The following is a 16,228-nucleotide window of genomic DNA, read 5'->3' as shown; positions in this document are numbered from 1 at the left end:
TCATATATTGGAGTTGATCCCTCTGCGACCTCTATGTAGCCGTAACATTCTATTCCACACTCTGTTCTATTAGCCTTGTGTACTTACATAAGGTACGATTAGTCTGGTTAGCACGGAAAACAATACCTTTCACTGTATCACAACACCAGTGACAATAGTAAATCAAATCAAAACCATGACAGATGTGTCTGAGAGGAGATTCGAGAAAAAGATTTTTCACTAGAATTAAGGAGAATCCAAAGAGTTTTTACAAATACATTAAGGACAAAAGGGTAACTAGGGAGAGAATAGGGCCCCTCAAAGATCAGCAAGGCGGCCTTTGTGTGGAGCCACAGAAAATGAAGGAGATACTAAATGAATATTTTGCATTAGTATTTACTGTGGAAAAGGATATGGAAGATATAGAGTGTAGGGAAATAGATGGTGACATCTTGCAAAATGTCCATATTACAGAGGAGGAAGTGGTGGATGTCTTGAAACGGGTAAAGGTGGATAAATCCCCAGAACCTGATCAGGTGTACACGAGAACTCTGTGGGAAGCTAGAGAAGTGATTGCTGGGCCTCTTGCTGAGATATTTGTATCATCGATAGTCACAGGTGAGGTGCTCGAAGACTGGAGGTTGGCAAATGTGGTGCCACTGTTTAAGAAGGGTGGTAAGGACAAACCAGGGAACTATAGACCAGTGAGCCTGACGTCTGTGGTGGGCAAGTTGTTGGAGGGAATCCTGAGGGACAGGATGTACATGTATTTGGAAAGGCAAGGACTGATTAAGGATAGTCAACATGGCTTTGTGCGTGGGAAATCATGCCTCACAAACATGATTGAGTTTTTTGAAGAAATAACAAAGAGGATTGATGGGGGCAGAGCAGTAGATGTGATCTATATGGACTTCAGTAAGGCATTCGACAAGGTTCCCCATGGGAGACTGATTAGCAAGGTTAGATCTCATGGAATACAGGGAGAACTAGCCATTTGGATACGGAACTGGCTCAAAGATAGAAGACAGAGGGTGGTGGTGGAGGGTTGTTTTTCAGACTGGAGGCCTGTGACCAGTGGAGTGCCACAAGGATCGGTGCTGGGTCCTCTACTTTTTGTCATTTACATAAATGATTTGGATGCGAGCATAAGAAGTACAGTTAGTAAGTTTGCAGATGACAACAAAATTGGAGGTGTAGTGGACAGTGAAGAGGGTAACCTCAGATTACAACAGGATCTGGACCAGATGGGCCAATGGGCTGAGAAGTGGCAGATGGAGTTTAATTCAGATAAATGCGAGGTGCTGCATTTTGGGAAAGCAAATCTTAGCAGGATTTATACACTTAATGGTAACGTCCGAGGGAGTGTTGCTGAACAAAGAGACCTTGGAGTGCAGGTTCATAGCTCCTTGAAAATGGAGTTGCAAGTAGATAGGATAGTGAAGGAGGCGTTTGGTATGCTTTCCTTTATTGGTCAGAGTATTGAGTACAGGAGTTGAGAGGTCATGTTGTGACTGTACAGGACATTGGTTAGGCCACTGTTGGAATATTGCGTGCAATTCTGGACTCCTTCCTATCGGAAAGATGTTGTGAAACTTGGAAGGGTTCAGAAAAGATTTACAAGGATGTTGCCAGGGTTGGAGGGTTTGAGCTACAGGGAGAGGCTGAACAGGCTGGGGCTGTTTTCCCTGGAGTGTCGGAGGCTGAGGGGTGACCTTATAGAGGTTTACAAAATTACGAGGGGCATGGATAGGGTAAATAGACAAAGTCTTTTCCCTGGGGTCGGGGAGTCCAGAACTAGAGGGCAGAGGTTTAGGGTGAGAGGGGAACGATATAAAAGAGACCTAAGGGGCAACATTTTCACGCAGAGGGTGGTACGTGTATGGAATGAGCTGCCAGAGGAAGTGGTGGAGGCTGGTACAATTGCAACATTTAAGAGGCATCTGGATGGGTATATGAATAGGAAGGGTTTGGAGGGATATGGGCCGGGTGCTGGCAGGTGGGACTAGATTGGATTGGGATATCTGGTCGGCATAGACGGGTTGGACTGAAGGATCTGTTTCTGTGCTGTACATCTCTGACACTATGACTCATTCAGTGTGTGGTTGAAATGTGCCATCTCATCCTGAGAGGGTGGTGGAGACAAACTTCAGGAAGCATCTGGATGAGTATTTAAAATGCTCCAGCATTGTAGGTTATTGACCAAGTGCAGCTAAGTGGGGTTAGTGTAGTTTGCTGTTTGTTGGTCAGTATCACCATGGTCGGCCTGTTTCTGGCCTACATAACTGTATAGCATAAGAGGTAACAAATACTTCTGAATTTTAAAAAATGCTTCTGCATTAAACAATGCAACTGAGACACACCAAGAGCTGTACTTTTACCAAATTTATCGTGTAATGGCCTTTCAGCAGATTCATTTTTCCCTGGATGTTACACCAAATCCAATCTTGGTGTTTTTTGAAAATCTGACTCAGCTTGAGTATTCTGGAACTGACTTCTGTCAGCATGGCCCACGTCAGTGACTCCTTGATTCTTCCATCTCTGCTCTAGCAAAACGTATTTTGCTTGATCACAAACATAAAGAAGCTTTTCCTGTTCTTCCTAGCCATATGTGTATTCCCTGCCCCCCCCCCCCCCCCCCCCCCCTTTTCTCTCCCTCTGTTTTGTGATTACCCATTTGCTTTGGGAAAAGTCTACAGTTTCTTCTTGTGCAATGTCCCTTTCAGCCTAGGGTGAACTGGGACCTATTTTGAAAAAGGTTAATTGATGTGATTATGATGGAGGGAGCAGATGCAACCAAGTGGTAATGTCCTTCTCTCTGGGTCAGATCAACCTGTCATGGATCAGTGTGATAACATGTCTCAATGGGTTGATACAAATATATCTTTTATAATATTCCAAGCTTGCATGCCCTGGTGTAACCATGCAGATGAACAGTGAGGGAATACCCCGGGTTAATCGAAAACTAATTGTATTCGGTTTGGGTCAGCCTGTGGGTTTTTCCTTTGTCAGTTTGGGACACAGCTGAGAATTTGGGTTAAAAGGGAAGCAAGCGGCTATCTGTCTGAATGGAATATTTTTCTGTTTGGCAGATGTTTGTTTCTTTCTTGCAACGAGGGGAAGGTCATTGAAGATGATTGGGGCGCTAGTTTGTGTAACTGCTGTAAACATGTGCTGGCACTAAGGGGATTGATCTCCAAACACCATAACTGCCTTCCTTTACACCAGGTGCTGTGCTCATCATTGGCTAGGCTAGCAACCCTTGAGAAAGTTCAACGTCACAACCCAACAGGTTATAGTCCAACAGGTTTCTTTGTAAGTACTCGCTTTTGGAGCACTAAGATATCAGCTGCATGACATTATGACCTAATACTATAAATTCTGTGTCTTATGGCACTGTCCCACTGCTACCTGATGAATGAGCAACGCTCCGAAAGCCAGTATTTTCAAATAAACCTGTTGGACTATAATCCGGTATTGTGTGATTTTTAATTTTGTCCAGCCAAGTCTAACACCAGCACCTCCTCATCATGCCCTTAGCAATGCAGTGATGAACCACAGCAGTCCTCTGGGCAGAGGTAGACCACATTGCTGTTAGGGAGGGAATTGTGAAGTGGCAGTGGAGGAAAATGGAGAGATTTCCACGTCGAGTCAGTGAGTTACTTGCAGGGGGTGGTATTCCCACGCATATTCTGCCTTTGTCCTTCTAGATAGTTGAGGTTGTGGCTTTGGAAGGTGTTGGTGGTGCAGCCTTGCTAAGTTACTGTAGTAGATGGTGCATACTGCTGCAGCTATGTGTCAGTGTTGAAGGGAGTGAAAGCTTTGGTGGTGGATGGGGCTCCAACCGAGTTTTCCAACCTCTTGTTTTAGATATGTTGCTGGAGGTCCGGGAACACAAATAAATGTTGTACCATTGTTTAAAAAGAGAGAAAACCAAACACTGAGTAATTATAGACCTGCAACTGAGACTAGTTAGCAGGAAAATGATTGGAAACATTTCTGAGGGACTAACATGGTTCCATATTTGAGGAGGTTGCAGAGAGGGTTGATGAGGGTAGTCTATTTGAGGTAGGCTACTTAATTTCCCAGATAAGATCACAGAGGCAGAACCAGTCACAAAAGGGAAAGCCATGGCATCCAACACAAAGAGGCAGCTTGGATCCAGAGTTCCTTCAGGGAATGAATGCAATGGGTAATGGTCAATGCATGTATTGTCACTGGAAAGCCTTTTCCACTGAGGTTCTGCAGGCCTCAGTACTGTGTTCCTTGTTGTTGATGGAATCTATCAAAGATGTAGACTTGAGTATAGGAGGTTTGATTCAGAAGTTTGGCAGTTGTGCGAAGATTATCTCAGTGATCTGTAATGAACAAAGAAATTGCGGTCTGCAGGAAGATTTTGAGTTCATGTCAAATTGATTCACTTGTGTATTGTTTTCACATTTCAGAGATTCTCTTCATTCTCATTGCTACTTTATTCATCTCTGTTGTGGCTCTGGCCAGCAGTTTGACCTCCATTGTTGGAGAAGCGATCATAATCATTGTCTTGAAGAAACTCCAAGGTATTCATTGACAATGTTAAAAGCATTCAATAATTTCTACATCAAAAGATTGGTTGTTGGTTTTCATTTTGCTGCCCTTGGGTTTGTGTTCCTAGGTCCAGACCAGCAGAAGGAGCTGACAACCATTTTTGTGGCACTTCAGCTTGTGGCTGTCATCTGCCAGTTGATTGCAAGTGTTCTAGCCGTTTTTGAGTCGGGTAAGTGACCTGTTTAGCTGATGTCTAAACACACACTGGCTGCAGTCAGATACTAACCTGTGGCTCATACTATCAAATTGAACACTATCAATTTACAATATTGATGAAACCTCATACACGCTTTGTTGGTAGATTACAAAAGTACATTTCAAACTGGGGGCGCGGGGGTGGAAGATACGCTCAGAGATGGACGTGCTGCAGGATTGTCATTTCCTTTGAAAGCACAGAAGAAACAAGTGGAGGAAGGTCCATGCTGGTCATTTTCTATTACATCTAGGTGAACACATTTTGAATGTGTTGTAATTCTCTTTCTTGTTAATCCTAAAATTATCTTCCACCTTTGCTCTGATATTGTGCAGCTCAGATTCCAGCTTGATTTACAATTGCAAATGGTAACAGCACAACTTCTCAACTCATTTACTCCCTCTCCAGCAAACCATCTCTCTCCAGAGAATGATTCAGCTTGTTCCACCAACACTTATAAAAGCTTGGCATACGTTCCAGATTTATCCACACACTGTGTGAAAATCGTTTTCCTCATGTCATCTCTGATTTATTGGACAATTACCTTCAATCACTGCCCTCTGGTTCTTGACCCCACCCAACTTCTCCCACTCATCTTTCCTCATCCCCTTCTCCCAATCCAACTGCCTCCCTCTTCCCACTGATCACTCTCCTCCCCCTTGTTTCTCTTCTACGGTCATCCAACTCCCCTTTCCTGTCCATCTCATTCTCCCCCACCTCTCTCAATCCAGCCCCCACGCATCTCCCTTCTTCCCCCTCCCCTCCTCCCCTGCCACTCCTTCCCTCCATATCCATTCTTTGGTCTGCTTTTCTTTGACAATGTGACAAATGTTTGCTTTGAAGATGGGAAGTTGACTCGGTAAGAAGCACACCATGCAATGTTCCTGAAGAGAATTGATGTTTATGAGGGTGCAGAACTGGATCTGTCTGACCACACTCTTATTTCACCAAGACCTCTATTATGTCCCTTTCACAGGCTTCTCCATATTGTACAGATGTATTGCGGGGTTCGGGTGTTTGATGTGTGTAGCAGCGATCATCTATGTTTCCATCCTCTTTCTTGGTCTGAACACAAACCGCACTCCATCGTTCTTAACCATTAATGGTAAGCTGGAAGTCTAGTACTTCTGATTGGGGATTTTTAAAATTTTCTCATGGGACATGGGGATTTAAAAAATTTTCTCATGGGACATGGATATCACTGGCTGGGCCCAGCATTAATGGCCATTCCTACTTGTCCTTTGAGAATGTGGGGGTGAGCTGCATTTACTGCCCCTGTCTCTAGTTGCCCCCTTGAGAAGGTGAGGGTGAGCTGCATTTACTGCCCCTGTCCCTAGTTACCCCCCTTGAGAAGGTGTGGGTGAGCTGCATTTACTGCCCCTGTCCCTAGTTAACCCCCCTTGAGAAGGTGGGGGTGAGCTGCATTTACTACCCTGTCCCTAGTTGCCCCCCCTTGAGAAGGTGGTGGTGAGCTGCATTTACTGCCCCTGTCCCTAGTTGCCCCCTTGAGAAGGTGGGGGTGAGCTGCATTTACTGCCCCTGTCCCTAGTTGCCCCCCTTGAGAAGGTGGTGAGCTGCATTTACTGCCCCTGTCCCTAGTTGCCCCCTTGAGAAGGTGGGGGTGAGCTGCATTTACTGCCCCTGTCCCTAGTTGCCCCCCTTGAGAAGGTGGGGGTGAGCTGCATTTACAGCCCCTGTCCCTAGTTGCCCCCTTGAGAAGGTGGGGGTGAGCTGCATTTACTGCCCCTAGTTGCCCCCCTTGAGAAGGTGGGGTTGACCTGCATTTACTGCCCCTGCCCCTAGTTGCCCCCTTGAGAAGGTGGGGTTGACCTGCATTTACTGCCCCTGCCCCTAGTTACCCCCCCTTGAGAAGGTGGGGTGAGCTGCATTTACTGCCCCTAGTTGCCCCCCTTGAGAAGGTGGGGTTGACCTGCATTTACTGCCCCTGCCCCTAGTTACCCCCCCTTGAGAAGGTGGGGTGAGCTGCATTTACTGCTCCTACCCCTAGTTACCCCCCCTTGAGAAGGTGGGGTGAGCTGCATTTACTGCCCCTGTCCCTAGTTGCCCCCTTGAGAAGGTGGGGGTGAGCTGCATTTACTGCCCCTGTCCCTAGTTGCCCCCCTTGAGGAGGTGGGGGTGAGCTGCATTTACTGCCCCAGTCCCTAGTTGCCCCCTTGAGGAGGTGGGGGTGAGCTGCATTTACTGCCCCTGTCCCTAGTTGCCCCCCCCTTGAGAAGGTGGGGGTGAGCTGCATTTACTGCCCCTGTCCCTAGTTGCCCCCTTGAGAAGGTGGGGGTGAGCTGCCTTCTTGAACCGCTGCAGTCCATGTGCTGTGGGTAGACCCACAATGTCCCTTAGGGAGGGAATTCCAGGATTGGGACCCAGCCCCACTGAAGGAACGGCCGATATATTTCCAAGTCGGGATGGGGAGGGGCTCGGAGGGGAACTTGCAGGGGGTGGGGTTCCCAAGGTGATAGTCTGTGTTTAATATTTATCATCCTATAAGCTACACGTGTTCGGATAGGTATCTGTGTTCTCTCTGTTGGCAGTTGACTGGTGTCCACCAGTCAGCCCTGTTCCGACTGAATGAGAGGAGAGGAGAGGTGAGGGGGAGGCAGCTGTTTCTAACCAGGCGTGATGTGTCAGTTTGTAAACAAAGTCAGACGGTGCACACCACCAGGTTATAGTCCAACAGGTTTATTTGGAATCCCCAGCTTTCGGAGCACTGCCCCTTCGTCAGGTGAATAGACAGAAGGTTAAAGCAGCTTAAGCTGCCAACATGTCAGAGCTGCCTCCTCTGCAGTGGGAATGACCGAATGAGCATCTTCAGTCCTCGGCTTTTCCCTAGTCGTCCGTGTTCTCTTCTACTGTGAGGGGAGAAGGAAGAGACCCATGAGTGTGAGAAATGGAATAGTTTGGGAGTGCCTTTGGGGGATGGGGGTGATGTTGCATTCAGGTGACGATGAGTGGTGGTGATGGCTGGTGAGATGAGGAGCAAGGAATGGGATGGATGCAATTACAAGGCCTGAGGATCAAACTTGGGAAGAAGCCACACATGGGAATTTTGTGAAATGTGCCATGGCACTCGGCTTTCCTTCCCGGATAGGTAGTTGGAACTCTTGCAGTTTTGTGCTCCTGCTTATTGGGGACACAACTTGGAAACAGATTCTGGATCAATGGTGCTGGAAGAGCACAGCAGTTCAGATAGCATCCAAGGAGCTTCGAAATCGGCGTTTCGGGCAAAAGCCCTTCATCAGGAATAAAGCTTTATTCCTGATGAAGGGCTTTTGCCTGAAACGTCGATTTTACTGCTCCTTGGATGCTGCCTGAACTGCTGTGCTCTTCCAGCATCACTAATCCAGAATCTGGTTTCCAGCATCTGCAGTCATTGTTTTTACCTCGTTGATTGGAACCAGGTGGACATGATGTCAGAGGCAGCCTTCCTCTCTGAGTCTGTAGGAGACAGAACCTCCCAGTAACGTGTCGAGAAGATTGTAGGACAGAGAGACTACTTTGTGTGTTCACCTTGTGGCCATTTCGGAGACATGGATAGGGCAGGGACAGGAATGGTTGTTGCGGGTTCTGGGGTTTAGATGTTTCAGTAAGAACAGAGAAGATGGTAAAAGAGGTGGAGTGTGGCATTGTTAGTCCAAGGACAGTATGACGGTGGCAAAAAGAATGTTTGAGGGCTCGTCTACCGAGGTAGTATGGACTGAGGTTAGAAACAGGAAAGGAGAGGTCACCCTGTTGGCAGTTTTCTATAGGCCTCCGCATTGTTTCAGAGATGTAGATGAAAGGAGAGCAAAGATAATTCTCGATAGGAACGAGAGTGACAGGATAGTTGTTATGGGGTCTTTAACTTCCCAAATATATTAACTGGAGAAGTTTTTGTCCAGTGTGTGCAGGAGGGTTTCCTGACACAGTGTGTAGACAGGCCAACAAGGGGCGAGGCCACATTGGATTTGGTACTGGGTAACGAACCTGGCCAGGTGTTAGATTTGTAGGTAGGTGAACACTTTGGCGATAGTCATCACACTTTAGCGATGAAAAGGATGGTGTATACACAGGGCAAGAGTTATAGCTGGGGGAAAGGTAATTATGATGCGATTAGGCAAGATTTAGGATGCATAGGATGGGGAAGGAAACTGCGGGGGATGGACACAATTGCAATGTGGAGCTTATTCAAGGAACCAGCTACTGTGTGTCCTTGATAAGTATGTATCTGTCAGGCAGGGAGGAAGTGGCTGAGTGAGGGAGCCATGGTTAACTAAAGAAGTTGAATCTCTTGTCAAGAGGAAGAAGGCGGTTTATGTAAGGATGAGACACGAAGGCTCAGTTAGGGCGGTGAGAATTACAAGTTAGCCAGGAAAGACCTAAAGAGGGAACTACAAAACAACAGGAGGGGACAGGAGAAGTCATTGGCAGGTAGGATCAAGGAAAACCCTAAAGCTTTGTGTAGGTATATCAGGAATAAAAGAATGACAAGAGTAAGATTAGGGCCAATCAAGGATAGTAATGGGAAGGTGTGCGTGGAGCCGAGGTGGTAGGACATGCTCTAAATGAATATTGTTTCATCAGTATTCACACTGGGAAAAAGGCAATGTTGTTGAGGAGAATACTGAGACACAGACGACCAGACTAGGTAGGATTGAGGTCCACAAGGAGAAGGTGTTAGCAATTTTGGAAAGTGAGAGAATAGATAAGTCCCCTGGGCCAGATGGAATTTATCCTAGGATTCTCTGGGAAGTTAGGGAGGAGATTGCAGATCCTTTGGCATTAATCTTTATGCTTCATTGCCTGCAGGGTTCAGAAAAAGTTTACAAGGATGTTGCAAGGTTTGGAGGATTTGAGCTATAGGGAGAGGCTGAACAGGCTGGGGCTGTTTTCCCTGGAGTGTCGGAGGCTGAGGGGTGACCTTTTAGAGGTTTATAAAATCATGAGGGGCATGGATAGGATAAATAGACGAAGTCTTTTCCCTGGGGTGGGGGAGTCCACAATGAGAGGGCATAGGTTTGGGGTGAGAGGGGAAAGATATAAAAGAGACCTAAGGGCCAACTTTTTCACACAGAGGGTATGGAATGAGCTGCCAGAGGAAGTGGTGGAGGCTGGTACAATTACAACATCTAAGAGGCATCTGGATGGGTATATAATAGGAAGGGTTTGGAGGGATATGGGCCGGGTGCTGGCAGGTGGGACTAGATTGGGTTGGGATATCTGGTCAGCATGGACGGGTTGGACTGAAGGGTCTCTTTCCGTGCTGTACATCTCTATGACTCTATGACTTTAAGAATAGTGCCAGAAGACTGAAGGATAGCAAATGTTGTTCCCCTGCTCAAGAAGGGGAGTAGAGACAACCCTGGTAATTATTGACCAGTGAGCCTTACTTCAGTTGTGGGTAAAGTGTTGGAAAATGTTATAAGAGAGAGAATTTATAATAATCTAGAGATGATAATTTGATTAGGGATAGTCAGCACGGTTTTGTGAAAGGTGGATCATGCCTCACAAACCTTATTGAGTACTATGAGAAGGTGACCAAACAGGTAGATGAGGGTAAAGCATTTGATGTGGTATATGTGGATTTCAGTTAGGCTTTTGATAGGTTCCCCATGGTACGGTATTGCACAAATTATGGAGGCATGGGATTGAGGGGATTTTCACGGTTTTGATCAGCAATTGGCTATCTGAAAGAAGGCAGAGGGTAGTGATTGATGGGAAATATTCATCCAGGAGTTCAGTTACTAGTGGTGTACCATAAGGGTCTGTTTTAGGTCCACTGCTGTTTGTCATTTTTGGAAGGATAGATTAGTAAATTTGCAGATGACACTCTGGTCGGTGGAGTTCTGGATAGTGATGAAGAATATTACGGGTTGCAGATAAGCTGCAGAGCTGGGCAAGGAGGTGGCAAATGGAGTTTAACATGGAAATGTGTAAGGTGATTCACTTGGGAAGGCACAACAGGAATAAAGAGTGCTGAGCTAACGGAAAGATTCTTGGCAGTGTAGATGAGCAGAGAGATCTTGGTGTCCAGGTACACAGATGCCTGAAAGTTGCCACCCAGGTTGATAGGATTGTTAAGAAGGCATACGGTGTGTTAGCTTTTATTAGCTGTTCAAACAGGCTTGAACAGGTCAAGATTGATGAAGTTGATGTGGCCTTCTTAGCGCAGTAGGCAGTGCATCAGTCTCATAATCTGAAGGTCCTGAGTCAAATCCTCGGAGAAGGCAAGACTGTGGCATGCAGCTGCATTGGCACCACCCCCCACCTTTTCCTCCGCTACATCGATGACCGTATCGGTGCTGCCTCGTGCTCCCACGAGGAAGTTGAACAGTTCATCCACTTTACCAACACCTTCCACCCCGACCTCAAATTTACCTGGACCATCTCAGACTCCTCCCTCCCCTTCCTAGACCTCTCCATTTCTATCTCGGGCGACCGAATCAACACGGACATTTACTATAAACCGACCGACTCCCACAGCTACCTAGACTAAACCTCCACCCATCCTGCCCCCTGTAAAAATGCCATCCCATATTCCCAATTCCTTCGTCTCCGCCGCATCTGCTCCCAGGAGGACCAGTTCCAAAACCGTACAACCCAGATGGCCTCCTTCTTCAAAGACCGCAATTTCCCCCCAGACGTGATCGACGATGCTCTTCACCGCATCTCCATAACTTCCCGCTCCTCCGCCCTTGAGCCCCGCCCCTCCAATCACCACCAGGACAGAACCCCACTAGTCCTCACCTACCACCCCACCAACCTCCATATACATCGTACCATCCGTCGTCATTTCCGCCACCTCCAAACGGACCCCAACACCAGGGATATATTTCCCTCCCCTCCCCTATCAGCGTTCTGAAAAGACCGCTCCCTCCGTGACTCCCTTGTCAGGTCCACACACCCCACCAACCCAACCTCCACTCCCGGCACCTTCCCCTGCAACCGTAAGAAATGCAAAACTTGCGCCCACACCTCCCCCTTACTTCCCTCCAAGGCCCCAAGGGATCCTTCTATATCCGCCACAAATTCACCTGCACCTCCACACACATCATTTACTGCATCCGCTGCACCCGATGTGGCCTCCTCTATATTGGGGAGACAGGCCGCCTACTTGCGGAACGTTTCAGAGAACACCTCTGGGACACCCGCACCAACCAACCCAACCACCCCTGGCTCAATACTTCAACTCACCCTCCCACTCCACCAAGGACATGCAGGTCCTTGGACTCCTCCATCGCCAGACCATGGCAACACGACGGTTGGAGGAAGAGCGCCTCATCTTCTGCCTGGGAACCCTCCAACCACAAGGGATGTACTTAGATTTCTCCAGTTTCCTCATTTCCCCTCCCCCCACCTTGTCTCAGTCAAATCCCTCGAACTCAGCACCGCCTTCCTAACCTCTCCGCCCCCACCCCCACTCTGGCCTATCACCCTCACCTTAACCTCCTTCCACCTATCGCATTTCCAACGCCCCTCCCCCCAAGTCCCTCCTCCCTACCTTTTATCTTAGCCTGCTGGACACACTTTCCTCATTCCTGAAGAAGGGCTTATGCCTGAAACATCGATTCTCCTGCTCCTTGGATGCTGCCTGACCTGCTGCGCTTTTCCAGCAACACATTTTCAGTGCTGGAAATTTTGGCAAACATTAGGATTGTTAAGTCCCCAGGGTCAGACCAGACTAGGTTGCTTCGGGAAGCGAGAAAGGAGGTTGCTAAGCCGCTGGTGAAGATCTTTGCTTCCTCACTCTCCACAGAAGCCGTACCAGAGGATTGGAGGGAGGCAAATATTGTTCCTCTTTTCAAGAAGGGGAATAGGGAAATCCCTGGCATTTAGAGACCGGTCAGTCTTACGACTGTGGTCAGCAAGGTTTTGGAGAGAGTTCTGAGGGATAGGATTTATGACTATTTGGAAAAGCATAGCGTGATTAAAGGCAGTCAGCATGGCTTTGTGAGGGGCAGGTCATGCCTCACAAATCTTATTGAGTTCTTTGAGGAGGTGACGAGACAGGTCGACGAAGGTCGAGCAGTGGATGTGGTGTATATGGATTTCAGCAAGGCATTTGATAGGGTTCCCCATGGTAGGCTCAGTCATCAAGTCAGGAGGTATGGGATACAGGGAGATTTGGCTATCCTGAAGAAGGGCTTATGCCCGAAACGTCGATTCTCCTGTTCTCTGGATGCTGCCTGACCTGCTGCGCTTTTCCAGCAACACATTTTCATGAATTAGTTTGCTGACAGAAAGCAGAGAGTGGTTGTAGATGGGAAGTATTCTGCCTGGAGGTCAATGTTGAGTGGTGTCCCGCAGGGCTCTGTTCTTGGGCCTCTGCTCTTTGTAGTTTTTATAAATGACTTGGATGTGGAGGTTGAGGGGTGGGTTAGTAAATTTTCAGATGGCACAAAGGTTGGAGGTGCCGTCGATAGTAGAGAGGGCTATTGCAGGCTGCAGCGCAATATAGACAGGATGCAGAGCTGGGCTGAGAAATGGCAGATAGAGTTCAACCTGGATAAATGCAAAGTGATGCATTTTGGAAGGTCAAACCAGAATGCTGAATATAGGATTAAAGACAAGTGTGGAGGAACAGAGAGATCTGGGTATTCAAGTGCATTGATCCCTCAAAGTCACACCCAAATGGATAGGGTTGTTAAGAAAGCATATGGTGTTTTGGCTTTCATTAACAGCGGGATAGGGGTTAAGAGCCGCAAGGTTTTGCTGCAGCTCTACAAGTCCCTGGTGAGGCCACACTTGGAATATTGTGTCCAGTTCTGGTCATCCTACTATAGGAAAGTTACAGAGGCTTTGGAGAGGGTGCAAAGAAGGTTTACCAGGATGCTGCTTGGACTGGAGGGCTTGTCTTATGAAGAAAGGTTGAATAAACTGACTTTTCTCTGTGGAGAGGAGGAGGAAGAGAGGAGACCTGATCGAGGTGTACAAGATAAGGAGCGGCATGGATAGCTAGAGACAGAGATTTTTCCCCAGGGCAGGACTGACTGGTACAAGAAGTCATAGTTTGAAGATATTAGGAGGAAGGTATAAAGGAGACATCAGAGGAAGGTTCTTTATGCAGAGAGTTGTGAATGTATGGAATGCGTTGCCAGCGGTGGTGGTGGGAGCAGAGTCATTGGGGATATTTAAGCGACTGCTGGACATGCACATGGATAGCAGTGAATTTAGGGGTGCACAGGTTAGGTAATTTTATTTTAGATTAGGAATAATCCTCGGCACAACATCATGGGCGAAGGGCCTGTTCTGTGCTGTACTATGTTCTATTATTGGTAGAGGGATTGATTTTCGGAGTCACGAGGTCATGCTACAGCTGTACTAAACTCTGGTGCGGCCGCACTTGGAGAATTGTGTACCGTTCTGGTCACCGCATTATAGGAAGGATGTGGAAGCTTTGGAAAGGGTTCAGAGGAGATTTACCATAATGTTGCCTGGTACGGAAGGAAGGAAGGTCTTATGAGGAAAGGCTGAGGGACTTGAGGCTGTTTTTGTTAGAGAGAAGAAGGTTGAGAAGTGACTTAATAGAGACATATAAGATAATCAGAGGGTTAGATAGGGTGGACAGGGAGAGCCTTTTTCCTCGGATGGTGATGGCTAGCACAAGGGGACATAGCTTCAAATTGAGGGGTGATAGATATAGGACAGATTCAGAGGTAGGTTCCTTTCTCAGAGAGTAATGGGGGGTGTGGAATGCCCTGCCTACACAGTAGTAGACTCGCCAACTTTAAGGGCATTTAAATGGTCATTGGATAGGCATATGGATGGTGATGGAATAGTGTAGGTTAGATGGGCTTCAGATTGGTTCCACAGGTCAGCACAATATAGAGGGCCGAAGGGCCTGTACTGTTCTGGAATGTTCCATGTGTATTGACATTCATGTCAGGTGTATTTAGAGATTAGGAATGTATTATAATTAATCTCTTCCAAGTAGAACAGGCTGATTTTAATTACTTTTTCTCTTGACAGTTCATTGTTTTATCCTGTTCGTTTGTGGATTTCTTTCGGTGGTAATTTCAATTCTCTTACTTTATCAATCAATACAAATTGGTGAGTAGCTGAGATATTAGATTCGAATAAAAGAATCTCAAACATTAGACTCCTAACTATTTCCATTTGGACTGGGGGGAAACCTGAAAGTTCCCCACATGAACACAGAAAAATTCTTCGCCTCCTGAAATATCAGTATCAAGGCTTATTTTGGGAAGACTTGAATATTAAAGCGGGGGTGTACTTCTGAGGCTCTGTTAGGCTCTGGTCAGACCACATTTGGAGTATTGTGTACAATCTTGGGCCCCATATCTTTGGAAGAAAGTACTGGCCCTGGAACATGTTCAGAGGAGATTCACGAGAATGGTCCCAGGAACAAAAAGCTTAACGTTTAAGGATTCTGGGTCTATACTCAATGGAGTTTAGAAGAATGAGGGGGGATCTAATTGAAACGTACAGAATAGTGAATGGCCTGGACAGGGTGGATGTTGGGAAGATGTTTCCATTGTGAGGAGAGACTAGGACCAGAGGGCACAGCCTTAGAGTAAAGGAAAGGCCTTTGAGAACGGAGAGAAGGAGAAACTTCTTCAGCCAGAGAGTGGGGAACCGATGGGATTCATTGCCACAGAAGGCTGTGGGGACCAGGTCAGTGAGGATATTTAAGATGAAGGTAGATAGGTTCTTGGGTATCAAGGGGGTCAAGGGTTACGAGGAGAAAGCGGGTGAATGGGGTTGAGAAACCTATCAGCCATGATTGAATGGTGGAGCAGACTGGATGGGCTGAATGGCCTAATTCCTGCTCCTGTGTCTTATGGCCTGTTTATTACATCAGGGATGGTTGTGTGGGAAGGATTCCCATCAGGAACGTTGTGCAAGGTTACTGTTTTGCACTGCTTGGATACTTAATATTAGTATCTCTACAATCTACAAACTGTTTGTCATTGCATGTTGATGATCTGTGTTTAATAATTATGATGCTATCTCTCTGAATTCAGCCTCTTTTAATGTTGATGTCCCAATGACCTGTACATGACACTGATTCTTCCAGTATGACTAATTGTCAGAATTTTAGGAAAGGATAACATTAAAGTAACCTTGTCTGTCTCTACATTGCATGCTGCAGCTTCACTCTGCCAATATCCCTCCGAAATGTTAATTACAAGGAGTTTACTTGCTGTGGTGGTCTACTTATTCCCTGTGTTTGCATCTGTCATCTACTACATCACATACCGTAAGTAAGAAGTTAGGTATTGGCTGTTAGAATTCTGTCTTATGTGTAATTCTCCATCTGATTGTAAAGTCTGTTCTTTCTCCTGTATCTTTTCGATGTGTCATGAAGATGTACCCATGCTGAGTTGGTCTGGAAATGGTTACCTGTTTATTGCACCGATGGTTTGTTTGCTGGCACGTGTGTATCATTGACCTCAGCCCTGGGTCAGTAACCCACCAAGGGCAGTTGTGGGACGTGGCTGAGCTAATCTGTCAAAA

The 16,228-nt window shown here is 46.8% G+C and overlaps 1 protein-coding gene and 1 long non-coding RNA gene across 2 annotated transcripts in view; both read left to right on the top strand.

The window, feature by feature from the left end:
- The window catches only part of LOC122541527 (uncharacterized), a 29,053-nt gene extending 13,074 nt beyond the window's left edge, over positions 1–15,979 (top strand). The window contains exons 2-6 of the mRNA XM_087979142.1: positions 4,422–4,535; positions 4,631–4,732; positions 5,733–5,861; positions 14,720–14,800; positions 15,864–15,979. Of these exons, the coding sequence (XP_087835268.1) occupies positions 4,422–4,535; positions 4,631–4,732; positions 5,733–5,861; positions 14,720–14,800; positions 15,864–15,979 (542 nt within the window). The remainder of the gene's footprint in view (positions 1–4,421; positions 4,536–4,630; positions 4,733–5,732; positions 5,862–14,719; positions 14,801–15,863) is intronic.
- LOC148139992 (uncharacterized) lies at positions 6,188–7,221 on the top strand. The gene is made up of 3 exons (XR_015752994.1): positions 6,188–6,217; positions 6,939–6,993; positions 7,046–7,221. It is a non-coding gene; the product is annotated as an uncharacterized LOC148139992 (long non-coding RNA).
- Positions 15,980–16,228: the final 249 nt, after the last annotated feature.

Source organism: Chiloscyllium plagiosum, unplaced genomic scaffold (assembly GCF_037043375.1).
Source record: "Chiloscyllium plagiosum isolate Xiang-an unplaced genomic scaffold, Cpla_swu_hap1 HiC_scaffold_35, whole genome shotgun sequence".
Taxonomy (NCBI): domain Eukaryota; kingdom Metazoa; phylum Chordata; class Chondrichthyes; order Orectolobiformes; family Hemiscylliidae; genus Chiloscyllium; species Chiloscyllium plagiosum.
The sequence above is the reverse complement of the archived record's forward strand: the minus strand, read 5'-3'. Positions and strand labels throughout refer to the sequence as shown.